At 33.9% G+C, this 19,088-nt stretch overlaps 1 protein-coding gene across 2 annotated transcripts; it reads left to right on the top strand.

Moving 5' to 3' along the window:
• Positions 1-832: 832 nt before the first annotated feature.
• Positions 833-18,809, top strand: LOC111635871 (pre-mRNA-splicing factor SLU7-like). Of its 2 annotated transcripts, none has more exons than XM_023380989.1 (4): positions 833-986; positions 7,931-8,067; positions 16,533-16,680; positions 18,559-18,803. In XM_023380989.1, exons 2-4 carry the CDS (start codon positions 7,934-7,936, stop codon positions 18,682-18,684), a joined length of 408 nt encoding a protein of 135 aa, XP_023236757.1. In that variant the 5' UTR covers positions 833-986; positions 7,931-7,933; the 3' UTR covers positions 18,685-18,803. The 2 variants fall into 2 exon arrangements, with proteins under 2 accessions (XP_023236757.1, XP_023236758.1); XM_023380990.1 differs by lacking the exon at positions 833-986 and adding an exon at positions 7,628-7,680 and having other exon boundaries at positions 18,559-18,809.
• Positions 18,810-19,088: the final 279 nt, after the last annotated feature.

A 19,088-nucleotide genomic window follows, 5' to 3' on the forward strand; every position in this document is an offset into this window, starting at 1 on the left:
TTTGGGCTCGGGATGTCTCAAAACGTGGAGAGATTTGCCGAAAAAACTCGTAAGTTTAAATTTGACACAATTTCGATACTTTCTCGTGTTACGTACATCATAAGCCAAGAAAATAAAAAATAAATGATTTTATTATAAATTTCATAGTAATAAATCGGCAAAAATTTTTATTCTTCGTTTGTAGTTTACGGTTACGCCATTGGGGGGCAGCTCGTTGTTTTTTTAGGATTTTTTCGGTTTCTCGTCCGGCAACACTGATGCTCGTCCAGGTGACGTTCTTGTATTTGTCTAGTCGACGTTCTCGTTATTTTTAAGCCTTTGAAAGTGTACGAAAGGAAAGGAAAGGTTAGTAAATTCGTGAGTTGTTTGATGTACGTAATAAATAATAAGCACAGTTTCACAAAAAAGTAAAATTGGTCAATTTCTTCTGTTATTGACCCAAGTGACGTCCAAGTATTCATTCGGGTTTCATTCCAGATACGTATACTGTCATGGCGGCTCNGGCCGAAATATTAAACGAAATAGATTTCAACAAAAACACACCTAAACACACATCTACTGAATTATTTACGTTTTTTTTTTTTACCTTTTTTTGGGCTCGGGATGTCTCAAAACGTGGAGAGATTTGCCGAAAAAACTCGTAAGTTCAAATTTGACACGATTTCGATACTTTCTCGTGTTACGTACATCATAAGCCAAGAAAATAAAAAACAAATGATTTTATTATAAATTTCATAGTAATAAATCGGCAAAAATTTTTATCCTTCGTTTGTAGTTTAAGGTTACGCCACCGGGGGGCAGTTCGTTGTTTTTTAGGATTTTTTTGGTTTCTCGTCCGGCAACACTGATGCTCTCCATATAAACGAGAGAGAGTAGAGTAGAGTAGAGTAGAACACTGATGCTCGTCCGGACGACGTTCTTGTATTTGTCTAGTCGACGTTCTCGTTATTTTTAAGCCTTTGAAAGTGTACGAAAGGAAAGAAAAGGTTAGTAAATTCGTGAGTTGTTTGATGTACGTAATAAATAATAAGCACAGTTTCACAAAAAAGTAAAATTGGTCAATTTCTTCTGTTATTGACCCAAGTGACGTCCAAGTATTCATTCGGGTTTAATTCCAGATACGTATACTGTCATGGCGGCTCATCTCTGATTCCAGCAAACAAAAGGAAACAGTGGGGACGCACGTTCTAACCTAACCTAACCTAACTAATTCTAATAATTTGGTTGGTAATAATTATGTTAATTTATTAGAATTGGTTAGGTTAGGTCAGAACGTGCTTATGACGGTATACGTATCTGGAATTTAACCTTGATTTGTATTTTAACTTTAAGTGAAGTCGTCTTTATAAACTAAGAGATATTATCACTTTTATCCTTCCAATCTGTGTTTTACAAATATCCTATGGTTTATTTATGTGCACTTATTTATAATATTTGACAAATTGTTATATTGTGGCTACATGCCATAATTGTATAGTAATAGTTCATATTTTCTTTATATATTTTCCTTTGTCTTCCTTTTCTATTGTCTTTCTGGAAGTTTCTTCCCTCTTTTGTTTGACGGTGGAACAGCGGGGGACCCCTGTAGAACAAAGAGGAAGGTGTGTGACCCTTAGGGTAAAAAGGGGTTCAGGAGGGCATTCTTTTTGCGAAGAATTCACTGAACTTTAGAGACATCATTAACAGAAATATTAAAACTTCATTCCATTCTAAATATGGATTAAAATCAACATATAATAACGTATGATAATGCGATAAATAACTAATAATTCTGTTCTACTTTTCAATGGTCTAATCTCTCATGTCGTAAACAAAATTGTATAATATTTATTTACATCGACATGAGACATCTTATGTTGCATCTGATTAATATTTATCATCATTATAATATATATCATGATAGAATTGTTGTCGTTAGCGAGTGGTTTTTCCTTTGCTGCTTCATATAGTCAATAATAATAATAAGTCGTTTTTAATCATAATATACTATAGATTTTTTATTGTAATCTATCACGTGATGTCTCTAAAGTTCAGTGAATTCTTTGCAAAAAGAATAAGTTATCAGGAACACGTCAGAGATGAGTAGTCACGTGACCGAATAGCACCGACANTTGTCTATGTAGACAAAAACAAAATCTAATCCATGTAAGACTTCGTGCATAAACCTCTGGAAAGTTTGTGCCGCATTGGACAACCCAAATGGCATGTATAAAAATTCATAAAGGCCGAAGGGTGTTGTAATTACAGTCTTGGGTACGTCTTCGGGGTGGACCGGGATCTGATGATATGCTCGCGTTAGGTCTATTTTGGAAAATATAGTCTTCCCGTATAAATTCTGAGCAAAATCTTGTAGATGAGGCAGTTGGTACCTGTCTGGCGCTGTTATTCTATTAAGGGCCCGGTAATCCCCGGTGGGACGATAGTCCCCGTTCGGATTTGGGTACTAAGTGTAGTGGGTTGGACCAATTGGAATTACTCGGCTGACAAATGCCTAGTTCTAACATTAACTGGAATTCCTTTTTTGCAATTTCCAGCTGTTTGGGATTGAGACGGCAGGGGCGAGAAAAAACGTTATGTCCTTTGGTAATAATACGATGGACTGTGTTATGTTTGGGTTTGGTGCTAGATGGATATGGCCAAGGATATCTTTATATTTGTTTAAAATGTCGCTGAATTCCGAATTAGAAGCAATCAAAGTAATGTTAATTTGCGCACTGTGGTGAGCGGACCCTGTCGTTGTCAAAGACGTTAATGGGTCTGTAATGCGTTCGTTTTTTTAAGTCGATCAGGAGACCGAAGTTTCTTATGAAATTGGCGCCTATTATTGGTTTGCTGACGTTTGCGATTACAAAAGGCCACGTAAATTGACGCCTTAAGTTTAGGGACACAGTTATGGTTTTTTGTGCCGTAAGTCTTTATCGGGGAATTGTTTGCCGAATAAAGTATCAATGAGGCGGGTGCTCTTAATGCCATGGCGGCGTTATATGGTAGAACGCAAATGTCGCTACCACTGTCGATTAAGTAGTGACGACGTGAGGTTGGATCATAAACAAAAAGGCGGCTTGTGTTGTTAATTTGGAAATCACATTGTGCCACGTGTGATTTCCGGGCTAGTTTTCCTGATCTCGGAATTTGCAAGGGGCTTTACATTTATTTGCTTGATCACCGAACTTCGCGTGATACCAGCATAGGTTTTTTGCCTGGGGTTGAACTGGTGTCTGTGAATGCCAATGATTCCGAGATCGATTCCGGGGATGTCTATAATCGTGTGATTGTCTGTCGCTGGGCCTTGCTAGGCGATTAACTTGCTCTGTTAATTCAGCGACCTGCGTTTGGAGCTTCATTGTAGCCGCATGTGTATTATTTTCGTTCCTTGCTAAATTAGTTTCAGCTAAGGTGTGAGCTCGAGAATTTTATCGACCATTTGGGCTAATTTGTCTAAATCCCTATTGGAAACAGAAAGAATTGCCTGAGTTTCTTTGGGTAAACGCTGAATCCATAGCGTTCTTAAAAATTCCTCCCTGACTTTATTACTAGCTAGTTGTCGCATTGTGTGTAAAAGATGAGATGGTTTATCATTTCCTAACACGGCATTAGACTGCAAATCTTTCACTCATTTTTGTTCGGAATCGGAAAATTCTGCTATGAGTTGATCTTTTAGTGTTTGATATAAATTTTCTCTAGGAGGGTTTTTAACGATAGCGCTCACGTACGCTAACACTTCCGAGTTGAGAGCTGAAACCACTGCGTAATACTTAGTAGTATCTTGCGATATATCGGCGAGTTTAAACTGGGCCTCGATATTAATAAACCATAAATTGGCTTCTTTATCCCAAAATTGGGGAAGGTTAAGGGCTACCCGACTGATTTCTGGCTTAAGATCGATTTCATTTGGCATTTTAAGACAACCAGGGGATACCTACTCAGCAGAACAACAAAAAAAATGGAACAGAAAACTCCACTTACCTGTGTTAGATGACTTACTCTGGCAAGAGGTTGCAGACACACAGATGTGGGGATAATTTCACCGGTTAGGAGTGGCTACGTGTGGCGAGCGGTTCACCTTCCCAAGGAGCGTCATTTATCGTACTCACGGAATGTATTCCGTTCTATCCACTGAGGGAACACAATGCAGTACTAGTAAAGGTCTTGTTCTTTTCTCTGTGTTCGAATTCACGTCGAATCACATTCAGCTCACCACTGGAGGTAATGGATGGCTGCCATCGGTTAGACGAAACCTGGCCGTCTTTCTCCATCCATTTGCATCTCCACAAATACAGTCTTTATCAGAAGGCTGTAAACGTTTTAAACTAAAACAACATTTATTTACAACAATCCTCNATCATGATAGAATTGTTGTCATTAGCGAGTGGTTTTTCCTTTGCTGCTTCATATAGTCAATAATAATAATAAGTCGTTTTTAATCATAATATACTATAGATTTTTTATTGTAATCTATCACGTGATGTCTCTAAAGTTCAGTGAATTCTTTGCAAAAAGAATAAGTTATCAGGAACACGTCAGAGATGAGTAGTCACGTGACCGAATAGCACCGACACATTGGAAGCGGACGCGTACGAAGAATGTGCCGTTCTGCGACGAAAACAAGCTTAAGCAATGGTGTCTTCGAACGGGTACACTCAATAAGTATTCCGACAATTTTTTGTTCATAGCATATTTTATATCGATCATTTCAACAAATTATACGTGTTTAGGAAATATTCGAGTGAAATTAGTCTAGATTTAGTTAATTTTATGGAAGTAAACCTCTCAAATAGCCGTACCCGTTAATCTGTACAAGTGCCGGCTCTTGGAGGGATTGGGACCGAGTGGAAACCAAAACGAACCTTTTGAAGAGAAAACGAAAACGGAGAAGAATGAATACTGGGAAAGTTGCTTTGATTCGTACTGAAGTGTCTAGTGAATCAGAAAGTCCGTAGAAAAGAACTTTTCATACCCCGTGAAACACGCCGGAAACATTTGGGTACCCAACTTCCTTTGTCTTTCACCTTTATCTCAGTTTCTGTCTTGTCTAAAATCTAGTTTTCACTTTTAGTATATAATCATTAGCCGTAAGTTTAGCCCTAAGATTTGAGTGTATAGTTTATTAGTAGAATAATTATTAAAAGTAAGGAATTGTCGAATTATTTAATTTTGTTTGTTGGGTCTATGTTGTTAAAATTAAGATATATTGTCCAGGGATAGAGATAATAGCTGGCATCTTAAAATTATTTCCTGTACTCTGTACGCGAATAAAAGACTTTTATATTGTAAAAATTCTCTCTCTTTGTTAACAGTATTCGCGATCCTTCACAATATGTATATTGATGTGTGACCGGGAGTGTATGAAAACAAATGTGTAGGGTGGAGGTAATGGATGGCAGCCATCGGTTAGACGAAACCTGGCCGTCTTTCTCCATCCATTTGCATCTCCACAAATACAGTCTTTATCAGAAGGCTGTAAACGTTTTAAACTAAAACAACATTTATTTACAACAATCCTCGAGTACACTTGAAAGAGAACTACACATGCTCATGGCAGTGATCACCCAACAAGAAGTAGTAACAATACCCAGAATCCCCTCTGGGAAAAACCTTGTCCCCGTTTTTCAATCCAGGATTCACGGGAAACTCCTAGAGGAGTGGCGCCATCTCACCAGTTCGTGATTTGTCGCCGCAAGGGATATAATAATAGGTATAAGCTTATATACGGTAGACTCCACTTACGAAGAATGGGTGGTAGAAGTGCATCTAGGTAGTCCCGGTACTTCCAATACTATGGCACTCGATTATTTAGCCCGCGTGACAGCGCCGGCTTCAAGTTGGTCCTCTTGGCTGTTCGTGGCGTACTCGATGTTGTGTAGTTTTATGGGTGTGGGAGCTCGCCCCCGCTTGGGCACATCTGTGCTTCGCGTGTAGACTAGGTGGTAGACTGATACGTGTTAAAAACCGACTTTTGCGCCTTAGGGCTACCTAAGTGCAATTTTACCAAATGGGCTAAACCGTTCCTTGAAACTTTGAAACCGGTTCGGTTTCTAACTGACTCGGTGTCGATTTTCGGGCAGGAAGTTGGAGGGCTGAAGTCTTGTCGTCGGTCGCCCGTATAGATATCTGTTAAAAAGTCGTACCGTTTAACTTCTTTCTCTTTCTCGATTGCTCCTCTTGTTTCCTTTTAAGTATGTTTTTGACGTTTTTTGATCTGTCAATTTCTTTGGAAACGGTGCAAATTGAATTTCCTGCTTTGTGTAGTTTTCGAATGTTCCAAACTTTATGGGTTCGGTTTTATTTAGCGCCTGCCGCCATGACGTGTCGGTGATCTGTCCAGGGGGAATGCATTCGTCCACGCATCACGGCGCGTTCCGGGAGGTCTTTTATGGGAAACTGGTCCCTATTTAGGCATTACCGACGTGACGAAAACTCGAAAAACTTTGCTCGACCTGCCTGTTGGCGGGTTACGAACTTGTCATCGGCTGCCGGCATTTGGTGGTTTTATTCGCTTGGATTTCGGTGGACCCAAACTTTAATTTCTGAGAACCGTTTATTGTGGGATATTTTGCTTGCAGTAAATTGTTTTAGTTAGTCGTGTGACTATCTCCAATGTATAAGGACAGCAAGCGATGGTATGATTTTTCTTGGCTGGACATATTTTCTGGATGCAAATATTGTATCTGGCTGAGAAAAATTATGTTTTGTGCTGTCCTTATACTTTTGGACATGTCTTAAAATTGACTTTTGTCATTTTTTATGATCTCTTGCAAACTGTAAATATTGTGAGATTAAAGTGAAATGTCACTTCTTTAGAACTCTCACATTCCATTTGTTTAAGTGCATTTTAGCTATAATTAAAGCTAACGCAAAATTGGTGGGGTCTTTATAGTCGACTGTAGTGTACAAACACTGTCTTATCCACTTTGAATTACTTTGTTTTATTGCTTTGCACATGATGCTCACATAATTTGATGCATTGAATCAATTCCATTTTTTGTTTGGAGAAAGAGGGAGAGAACAAGCCTGAATTTTTATTTTTGTCTTTCTGGATATGTATTGTCTGTATAAAATGTAAAAAGAAAGGAATGTTTGCAAGTCAGTAAAAATAGTTGCTAGTTTTTTTTCACCAAAACATTGTAAAATTAAAATTTATTAACAATAGCAATTCTATGCTGCTAAGATATTATACATTTATACTTTTGTTTTTGTCTTTCATTTTCTTTTGTTTAATTTTTGACTTTTTGCATACCTCGACTTACGTCGTTTCCAATTATACGTCGTTTGTCAAAAAAGTATATGGAAAAATAAAAATCAAGTTTAAGTCATTTTATTCGACTTTACGTCTGTCCGCCACAAATATTGAAGTCGTAATATCACTAGAAAAATGTTTAAAGCACATAAAATCATATTAAAATATATACAAGTATGTACTGTATTTACAGTACATGCATTTGTAAATTTGGATTACTTTTTTTCTGTACTGTATTAAAAACTAAAATTTATTTGTGTGTAAGCTTAAAATAGATTTTTATTAACTATATATTATTAAAAATGCATTAATAAATAAAATACAGAACCGGGAATTGTAATTTACGGTTTAGCCTAGTGATAAGTAGATTCGGAGAGAAGTAAATTCGACTTACGTCGTTTTTCGACTTACATCGTTCTCCTGGAACCAATTACCGACGTAAGGTGAGGTATACCTGTATTTACTTTGAAATGTTTGTTGATGTGAATCTTTCTAAAAAGAAACTTAAAACACAACCTTACTGTATTTACATCATAAAACATATAAATTACCATAACATTACTAATGGATATAAAAGCAGATTGTAAAGCTAATAAAATGTACCTTTTTATTATTATAATTATAATTCATCAGGCAAACACAATTCAAAGAACTATGTAACTTAATTCTAATACTGATTTTGAATTTTAACAGAAAATGAATCGAAATAAAAGAATCATTTTACACATGGACGAACCAAAAGACAAAAAAAGAGATTGGAGAAAATCGAAACAATTAGAGGAGGAAAGAAAATTAGGAACAGCTCCAGCTGCTGTCGATGAAGAAGGAAGGTATGTTTGGAGAAATTTATATTTTTTTTCTAAGAGTTATAAAAGGATTGATTGATTTAATCGGTGAGTTATTTAATGATCAAAGGTTAAAAAAGGTAGTTATATCATTCACAATGAATGATCATTAAATGAGTAAAACACTTAAAGGAATAATTTAATTTCTACAATTACAGTAAGACCCCACTTGATGCTGATTCGATATAACGTGGTCTGCTCGAAGCCTTAAAAAAGCTCAAAATTTATACCTATTTAAATTATTGTGGCATTTCATTGATTCATTTATAATATGATTATTTGCAAACACAAACCAATCAGCAAAAGGTGGCAAAAAGGTGTACTTTCTTTAAATCTGTGTTTGGTACAATTTTGGAAAAAATATAACATCATGGATGTCATAGGAAATAGCAACTTAGCTTGGCAAGAATTAACTGATAAATGTACAAACGAAGTGTAGAAGAAGTTATGGCTGAAGGTATCCAAGAATTCTCAATGACAAGAATCTATCACTGTATCGTTAGGTTGACCAAATTGTCAACCTAATTGATACAGTGGGACTAGGACATGTAGACGAGCAAGATATTGAGGAGTTACTGCAGATTTCTGGTGAGAGTCTTACCAAGGACGACCTTCAAGAACTGGTAGAACAAGGAATTCATGTAGAATTGGAAAATAGAGATTCTGAAAACAAAGAAACCAAAAAATTTCTCTACAGATTTTCTTAGAGCCGCCGCAAACTACAGGATGCGGGAGCTAGCGTACGCTCGCTCGCGCTCCTAAGCCCCGCCTTTTTTCCCATGATGCTTTGAGCCATTTTTGCTAGGTAAGCTACGCGAGCACGAAGCAGCCGCAAACTACACAACGTTTGCTCGCGTAACGTAGTCCACATGACGTGGATTCCGCAGATGTANAGAAGAGTCTATTACTGTATCATTAGGTCGACCAAATTGTCAAGCTTATTGATACAGCGGTTCTAGGACATGTAAATGAGCAGAATATTGAGGTGTTACCGCAGATTTCTGGTGAGAGTCTTACCAAGGACGACCTTCAAGAACTGGTAGAACAAGGAATTCATGTAGAATTGGAAAATAGAGATTCTGTAAACAAAAAACCAAAAGATTTCTCTACAGATTTTTTTAGTAAAAAAGTTTGGTAATGATAACCGACATTGTTGATCAAATTGTAGCGAACGATTTTGAAAGAAGTGCAAAAGTAAAACAATGCGTTTTGGATGCGATCTTCCACTACCGACATATGCTTAAGGAAAGAAAAAAGCGACAATTGAAACCTCACGACTTTATTGCAAAAAAACAATAATTTCTGAAAAGTCACAAAAAATGAACTTTACATTCTGTGTGCACATGTTTGTGCGTTATTTAACATATATTATTATGAAAATTAATATAAAAATAACTTAAAATTATGATAAAATTTGTTTATTTTTGGAGGAGTGTTTCCCTTTTTTTATTTACTCTGTTAAAATGACCTTGTTTAATGCTGCTTTGTTTAGCGCTTTGTCATCTAGGAATACATCCACTGTGTTAAACGGGGTCTTACTGTATTTACATGTTATATCTTTTGTTAAAGTTTTAATATTTTAAAAAAATTCACAATTTTCTTGAACTTTTTGTCACAAGAAGTAGCTAATTAAACAGGATTCTACTATATGAATAAGTAATAAATAATAGATAGGCTATATAAACAATCAATCCACTGACTCAATTTTTAAGTAATGCCAAATGATCTGTTGTGTTATCAGGCTACAATAAGACTGATTTAATAATGAGTTATAAAGCATTTGAATATATGCAGTTAAGCTGTCATTTCATGATTTCATGATAATTTTAATAATTATGATAAATTAATTTTTAATTTAGAATTTTTGGAAGAAAAGAATTGACCCATCTGTACAAGAGTTGTGGATTTGCGTACAGATGTGTTTCAGTTATGCTACCCAGACCTCTGACTGACCATTGCTTCCAGAGCTATTAAATTCTAAATTAAAAATTAATTTATTGTAAATATTAAAATTATTACAAGATAGTGTCCTAACACCTACCTCTAGACAAATTACTTTATAATTGATTACAGAATTAGCCTTATTGTAGTCCAATAATATAGCAGATCATTTGACATTAATAAATAAAAGATTTTGACAATAACAGAAGACCCCAGGTACTTTTTTGGTAGTGATCTATCCCAGATATGTTGGCATTGTCCATTGTGGGTCAAACTTGATAAGTGTGCTTGGGAAAAAAGGCCTTTTTGGTGCTCTTAGGGCAGAAAGTTTTAAAAATGTACATGATAACAGATGCTCTGGTCTTGATATTAAATGAATAAATCTATTACTAAATTCATTCATTCACTATCAAACTGGTATGTGTGTTGCTATTAGGATTCAATTTCAAAAAGTTTGTCAGAATGAATTAATAATTAATTCATTGTGAATTAAATTTTTCATTAATTCAAAATTAACTCCAAGGACATTATTTTAATATTTTGTTTGATCAAAATTGAAGAGAAACCCATTGAAACAGATACCTTTTTATATTTACAGCTGTCCCTTGATAATCCGATAGGTATGGGCCAAAGGGGTGTCGGATTACCAAAAGTGTTTGGATTACCAAAACTGATTACATATTTGGCATTGTTTTGCTAGCAGTAGCCTACAATATTCCCTACTCCAACTGTTTGAACAGAACTGCTCACAGAAAACACACGAAATATGTGTCATTGTGTAAGAATTGGGTGGGGAGATTCAAGTCGCAACATGCTTCTGTGCAAGCAGACACCTAACGGGGACAGGTACCTTGACGGGAGGTGCGTCGGATTACTGAGCATGTCGGATTACAAAACGTCAGACTATCAAGGGACAGCTGTACTTTCATATTCTGGAATACATTTCATGACGACCCAATCTTTTCCTTTAAATTAATTGTCATGGGATGTGTTCTAGAACATGAGAGTGAATACGAGCGCTGTTCGGAAAGTTCACGGCCTCAAATAGAACAACAAACAAAATAATGTTAAAACTTTATTTATTTTTCAATGTAGTCTCCTTTGTTAGCAATGCACTTATTCCAGCGATGTTCTAGCTTTTTTATGCTATTACAATAGGTCGATTTGTCAAGGTGTGCAAAATACTCGTTTATTTCAGAGATGACTTTGTCATTTGAGTGGAATCTCTTTCCAACCAAAAATTATTTTAAATTTGGAAAAAGGTGGAAGTCACTGGGGGCCAAATCAGGTGAGTACGGTGGATGTGGAANTTGTTTTTGCAGTCAGGAAAATAGCAATTAAATTTATTTTTCAAGCTTTGCAAATGGAATGTAATGTTCTTCTGTATTTGTCCTTTAATCTCAACACACTGCCAATTAATAATTGGGTTCAATGTATCAAATGCAGAAAAATTTTCTCTTTTGACTTTGCTGATCCATAGGTCGATTTTAGCGATAAACGCACTGATTTTATTTTGAAATGCAAATTTATTACTAGTGACTTCCAATTTCATATTTTCTGACCGCGCGCCATACCACAGCCTAGTCCGCTGTCGGCGGCTCTAACCTTGACGTACTGCGCATTGTCATCAACTCGTCGTTTTTTTAAAATAATTTTGGGATAACTTCATGGACCACTTCGGGTGCTTTCAGGGACCACAGGTTAAGAACCATTGCTCTAGACAAATTACTTTATAATTGATTACAGAATTAGCCTTATTGTAGTCCAATAATATAGCAGATCATTTGACATTAATAAATAAAAGATTTTGACAATAACAGAAGAGCCCAGGTACTTTTTTGGTAATGGTCTATCCCAGATATGTTGGCATTCTCCATTGTGGGCCAAACTTACAGTGTGCTTGGAAAAATAAAGCCTTTTTGGTGTTCTTAGAACAGAAAGTTTTAAAAATGTACATGATAACAGATGCTCTGGTCTTGGTATTAAATAAATAAATTTATTACTAAATTCATTCATTCACTATCAAACTCGTATATGTGTTGCTATTAGGATTCAATTTCAAAAAGTTTGTCACAATGAATTAAATTTTTATTAGTTTAAAGAATGAACTACTACAAAAAATATTTTATGCTATTGTCTGATTGTCAAAGGTGATCTATGTAACTTATTTTTCATTAATTCATAATTAATTCCAAGGACATTATTTTAATATTTTTTTGATCAAAATTGAAGAGGAAATCCATTGAAACAGATACCTTTTTATATTTACTTTCATATTCTGGAATACATTTCATGATGACCCAATCTTTACCTTTAAATTAATTAATTGCCACGGGATGTGTTCTAGAACATGAGAGTGAATAGAAACGTGACTGTTTTAATGGGCTTTGTCTTAAATTTTAATTAATTAATATGGAAATTTCCATGTTGTGATTATTATTACTATTATTTTTTTAAATTAGTACTTTGATTACAAAATTTAAAATTACAATATTCAATAAAAATTAAATATTGTGTAGTAACATCTAAATAACATTAACTGTGTCAATAAAAGTATCATGGGAAATAATAAACAATCAAGAATAAGAAAAGTAACTGGCTTTTAAAAATGAAATTCCAACTAAGAAAAAATGAATTTTACAGATATTTATATACTGAATTGTGAAATATTTTTAATATATATTACCACTAATTCCATAAGAGTATTGCTTTTGATAAATATCTTCTTGAATATCCATTTGTTTATATAATTTATATATTATTATTCTTTTTGAAATTGTAATTATGAAAGATAATACAGTCACTCTCAATAACTTGATCTTCCCTAACTCAAATTTTAGTTTTATCTTAACTTAACTTCCATAGACTCAATGCATTCAAGTCAAAGTAGTTTTGAGATCATGTGTTGCTAGCTTAAAATTTAAATCCAGCAACTTTATTTAATGTCTAATTTTGTGTGCTTTCTTTTGCATTTTTAAGGGATAGATTATATCATGAAATTGATTGATATTCTATAGAATTATGCCTCTAATTAAATAGCATAAAAGTAAAATTTTAACGGCATTTTGTACTTAAAGTAATTTTTTTTATTTTTAAATGCAAATTGACCAATCAAATCTTTGAATTTTAAAATAATTACTTTTTAAATTTTGAAAATTTGACAATGTAACAAATACACCTATGATTTGATGACTGAATTGTTGACCAATCAGATTTGAATTTGTCTATGTGTATCTTCTTATTTGGAACTAAACATTTATGTTGTATAAATTTTGCTGTAAAATTTGAATTGCTTGTTGACATTTTCATTGCTGATAGTGAACAGTTATAATCAGTATGTTGACTGTTTTCATTTCAAAGTAGGTAGAAATGGCACACAAGAGAAAACTAAAATTTGGCAATAGCAGAAAATGTATCCATCAAAAAGAAAGACTACAGAGAAAGCAAAAAAAAAATGAAATTCCATTAAATACTTGCTGTACCTAACTGAAAAACATGGAGAGAATAGAATAGAAAATAATGCATAAATCTGAGCATTTGGATGTCAAAATGTGCAAATGTGCATGCCAAACTGATTTGTATAGTGTAGAGACAAGAATATTCTTGTTGATGGAAATCATCTTAGAGAAAAAGCCAAACAGTTTGGACAACAGTTGGGTCGTACAAGATTCAACACACACGAGAAGATGTACAGAATAGTTTTCAGTAAAATCTTTGATGAAAATGCCAAAGTGTGAGAGGAGGAAGGAGGACTATGCAAAATGGTTTTGCCAGAGACTGTACAGAACAATAGGCTGTTTTCAACACAGATGAATGGGCTTATTTTTTTAAATGCCTGTCAGACAAAACAGTGATGTCCAAAGATGATTGATTAATATCATTGGGGTAGAAAACAGCAAAGGATATGTAGCTCTTGTTAAAATAATTTGTTTTAAAAAATTTCTTGTGAATAAATTTTAAACAGTGTAAAAATATTCAGAGTAAACATATTTCTTGTTAAATATACCTTTGAATGATTCATTACATTGTTATAAAAATTAAGCATTTGTATTTGCCAGCATGACAGCCTCGAAATACAGGACAGACGGAAATAAAGAGATGACATCGACTTTGTAAAGTCTGTATGAATTAGAGCGGAGGTTTCCTAATTTTTGTAAGATGGTAACTTTAGCTTCAATGGAGGCATGTGTTACAAATTCAGAAGGCGGAATCAAAGAAGTGATGTGTTTTGCTAGTGCAGCCTCGAGATGGTACGTGGGATGGGATCTTTTATTGACTAGTGGTCTTAGCAGCCAGTAAGGTTTATGCGTTTTTACCTCAAAAAATAATCTAGGGCAGGTGACATTCTTCAGAGGATTGAGAGGACCACCCAACGATTCCACTATTCCAGGTAAAGCTATAACTTTGCGTGCTTTTCTTAACACCGTGGAAGTAGGATCTTCTTTTAGTATGATGGATTTGGAATGTTCAAGGAACTCTTTGGTTCTATCTAGAAAATCCTGGTTTTTGCATAGAACAAAACGTTTTTCTTTATCAGCCACTAATAGATTTATCTGATTCGTTGCCAGGAAAGATTTAACCATCTGCGTTGTCTTCAGATTGGTACTTGTAGTTTTAGAAGAATGTTTCGATGCTATGGCTGTCAAAGTAGACAGGTCTAACTTAAGCTGCACTTCTGGACATTTGGTGCTCTTTATGGCCGCGATAGTGGGTGGTATCAATTGTAGGGGCCACAACTAGAAGGTTATGTTCACGTATTCTTGAACATCAAGACAACATCAAAAACAGCAGGCCAGTTACAGAGTTAGTAAAGAAAGTGCTTGAACACAATTACCAACCACTCTGGAACAAAACAAAATTACTGAAAGGCTGCAACGAACATAAAGAGCTATTTGTTTGGGAGAGTCTCTATATTTCAGCCACTGAACCGTGCAACTCCCCAACTCTCGAATTACCAGAACTTCGGGTAACAGCCTTTAAACAACTAAATCCACTATGTTGAAGTCTTTGTTATTCGGATGTCTTTTTGACATATCTTATACTTTATGCATGTTCTGGGCTCTTTTACGGCCTTATTCTTCCTAAAACATGCTTAAGTAAAACTCTTTTTGTTCCACGTGCTATGATGCATAAAACGAGCTTTAAATAACATACAAAAACGGAAAAATCAGTTAATTCGTCAATAATATTGTTCGATAATTTCGAAAATCCGAAATTTGTGAAACCGTCGGATAAGTGTTCGAAAATCTTAAGCTGTTGTATTCGATAGACCGCCTGAAGACAGTAGTTATTACTACTGAAAGTACTAGCGGACGAGTTCAATTTCTAAAGTCGGACGAGTTCCTTCTCCAAGACTCCACTCCTGTAACGCCACAATATGTAAGTGTTATAATCATATAATAAAAGTTGGCGTGAAGTGACATTGTATATTATATCATGGATAATAATAGAAAACACTTCTTTTCTCTATTGAATACGAGAATTATATGGTTAAGACTAAAAGCACAGTTATGGTTTTTACTAAAGTGCCAGAAAACACACCTTATTCCGAAGTGCATAGCGCTCAAGTATGATTCCTTCCTAAAAGAAGTGCATACAATATTACCTCAAACCGAACGAAAACTGCTGGCTAAATTAATAAGAAGCAAACGTAAAGCAATAGCAGATAAAGAAATGCAAGTGTACCTGGCCCATATACGATTTTCAAAACAGTGTGATGCAAGCACATTATACCAGCAATTGGATAAAATTAGAAACCTCCGCTCTAATTCATACAGACTTTACAAAGTCGATGTCATCTCTTTATTTCCGTCTGTCCCGTATTTCGAAGCTGTCATGCTGGCAAATACTCTATTCCTCAATTCTAGTCAGCCAATATCACACGTTCTACACTTGTGTGAAGCTCTTTTTCTTGTCACTCATAATAATTATTTCCAATTTAATGGGAAAATATATAAACAAACGCAAGGTGTACCAATGGGTTCCCCACAATTAAGCATTTTTTAATGAGGTGCAAATGCACAGTCTTGTGATCTAGATTTAGAAAATCAGACTAGAAAGGGCTAATATATGTCAATTATATTTTTTACAGTTCAAATTGACTGAGGCTTATTTAATTCAAGTGAATTGGGAAAGAGTCTCTGAAAATAGAGAAAAGAATACAATACAGTTTGCCTTACAAATCTTGGCTGGACTATGCATAGTATTTGAAAAAGCACTCTAGATGTTTTAAAAAGATTTTACTCAAGTGACCTTTTGTATTAAAAAAAATTGGTTTTACATTTTAAATTCATATTAATTATGATATTAAAACAAACAAAAATATTGTTATGAAATTAATCACTTAATACTGCAATAGAAATTATTCAAGCTGACCTTGATCCACATTAACTTTGATAATCAGGATTCTACTGTAGTATTAATTTTTAACAACTACAAAAGTTAAATTTTTTTTTCTAAAATTTAAAATTTTAAAACAAAGTTTCATAATGGGAATTTTATTATTTCAGAGAAATCAATCCGCACATTCCTCAATATATAGCAACTGCTCCTTGGTACTTTGGTTCTTCCTGTCCCACTCTGAAACATCAACGACCTCAGCCAGAAAGACGACAAAGTTATACCAAGATCGAAGAACATTTTGTTAGAGGACTAAAGGTTAGTCGAATATAGATATAGAAACTATTTGTATTTATTTATGATTTATCCTTTGCTTCTATTTTGTTTCTTTAACCTCAATATGTAACTGGTTTAAACACTGTAATTTTCTAGGAATTATCATGTCCAAAGACTTCATAATTACTACCCAATCAACAGCTTTACCCAATCTAATAACTGACTTCAATATTATTTTCTTAACTGTCTTCAAATCGTCTTTTTGCATGACGTTCCTGATATTTTCTGCTAATGTTAACGTGGATAATGTAATTCCCTCCCTCATACATATTCTAAAGTACCATATGTCTGTTTTTAAATAATTTAGCTGCAGTTGTTTTATATGGACTCTGTGGTGATATAGGCATAGTTATTCTTACAATTCAGCTATGATTTATCCTTTGCTTCTATTCTGTTTCTTGGGTAAAATAAAGTTGTTCATTGGTTAATAATTATGAAGTCTGTGGATATGATAATTCCTAGAAAATAATGGTGTTTGAAATGATTACATATTGACATATTTGTATTTATTTTTGTAAAATGTAGTTTATTATGATTCTTTTAATTAAAAAGAATTTAATTATATATGAATTATATATAATTATATAAAGAATATGGTCAGACTTCCACATAATGTAGTTTGATATTACAAATTTCTCTTTACATCTGTGAAATGTCGAATTTACAATTTTTTTTTTTATTGAAAATGCCACTATTTAATGAAGTTTAATTTCTGGTGAGTGGCTGAAAATACAAGTAGAGCAAATTCAAATTTCTGCACTGAGAAAACTGCATACTTTTGTACAAAGTAGATTATAAGATTCTGCGACACACATCTGCCATGATGATACAAATGGATGATAGAGTTTCTTAGGCTTTTACCTTAGGCTGAGGAACTTGGTCCATTCGCATAATGGCAAGTGTTTGTCCACAGAATCTTATAATCTGTTTTGTAGCAGAATGTGAAAATTTGGACTTGGTCTACTTGTATTTTTGCCACTTGTATAATAAATTTTGTAACTGGATAAATGAAAAAAAATCTTATTTTTTATATTGCTAAATATTAAAATTGGTTTTTTATGGTTTTCCATAATAATGGAAAACCATAAAAAGTACTTGTGAACGATTTGTGAACAATTTATTTTAATATTTTCAACGTGGTAACGCCACAACACGTAAGTGTTTTTACATTAAAATTGGTTAAAATCTTGATTCATTTCTGCAAGTGACACCTTCAGGGTTTTTCTTATGGTATAGAGCAATAACTTTACTATGCTGTATTAAAAATTGATGAGTGATTGAGATATTCTACTTGAGGATAGTTGCGAATAATAATCTTTTTAACATATTCACAATTGTAAGAAATGGATTGTATCAGCAAGGAAACATTATTGACAATAATAAAGTTAGAATTAGTTATTGAAAGTATAAAACAGTTTAAGTAATACAAAAAATGAGTGTGTTTTAGCATGAAAACTTTTTAATAAAGATAAAAGTTTATTAATCATTGTTCATATTTTCAGAAAATATGGTATTACTCTGTCTATTAAATCACATTTATCCTTTAAAATAATAATCCAGAACATTAAAGTTCATTAAAATCACCAACATAGACTATTTAAAATGATATCTTCACTTGTCTTTTTAGAAATTCCAAGCATGGTTTTTAATAAAATATTTTGATCTAATATTGGAGGAAATGAAAGACATACAAATATGAAACACATAAATAGTGGAGCACTGTTTATATGTTGCATAACTATTTCTTGTTCACTTTGCCAAAAAAATTCATATAATTTTATTCAAAATGAATTTAATTAATTAATATTCATAATAATTTTTAATTAGCGTACAGATTTATTATAAAATTAAATTTTTCAGGCAAAGACAGCCACCAAATACAGAAAAGGAGCTTGTGAAAACTGTGGTGCTTTAACTCATACAAAGAAAAACTGTTTTGAGGTATTAACTTTATTTATTGAATTATTAAATGAAACTAATGTATAATAATTATGCAATAACAATAGTTTTCTCACTAGTCATCACTTTGTCAAGATGAGTGGACTTGATAGTTCCAATAACCCGTAATGATACCAGCAAGAGTGCATCACAGACAAAATAATCCATCACATTTAATGATGGTTAGTTGTTATGGATTATTCATTGTCACATTCATTGATGACACTTGGCAATTGCCAGAGTTATATGCCATTGGCACTGTGTTGTCTCCAGTCAGCACTGAGTAACTGGTATGATTATATCTAAATTAATAATTCTGGAAATGAAAGGTTGGATAGAGATCCGATTAGCGTAACTGGCAATGCAATCACATGGTATGTGGGAGTTGCAGGTTTGAGTTTCACTTTGGATCGATTTGTTTCTTCCAGAACCCTTTAAATTAATTATTAAAT

Source organism: Centruroides sculpturatus, unplaced genomic scaffold (genome assembly GCF_000671375.1).
Source record: "Centruroides sculpturatus isolate CEXI.00-Female unplaced genomic scaffold, Cexi_2.0 scaffold816, whole genome shotgun sequence".
In the NCBI taxonomy this organism is placed as follows: Eukaryota; Metazoa; Arthropoda; class Arachnida; order Scorpiones; family Buthidae; genus Centruroides; species Centruroides sculpturatus.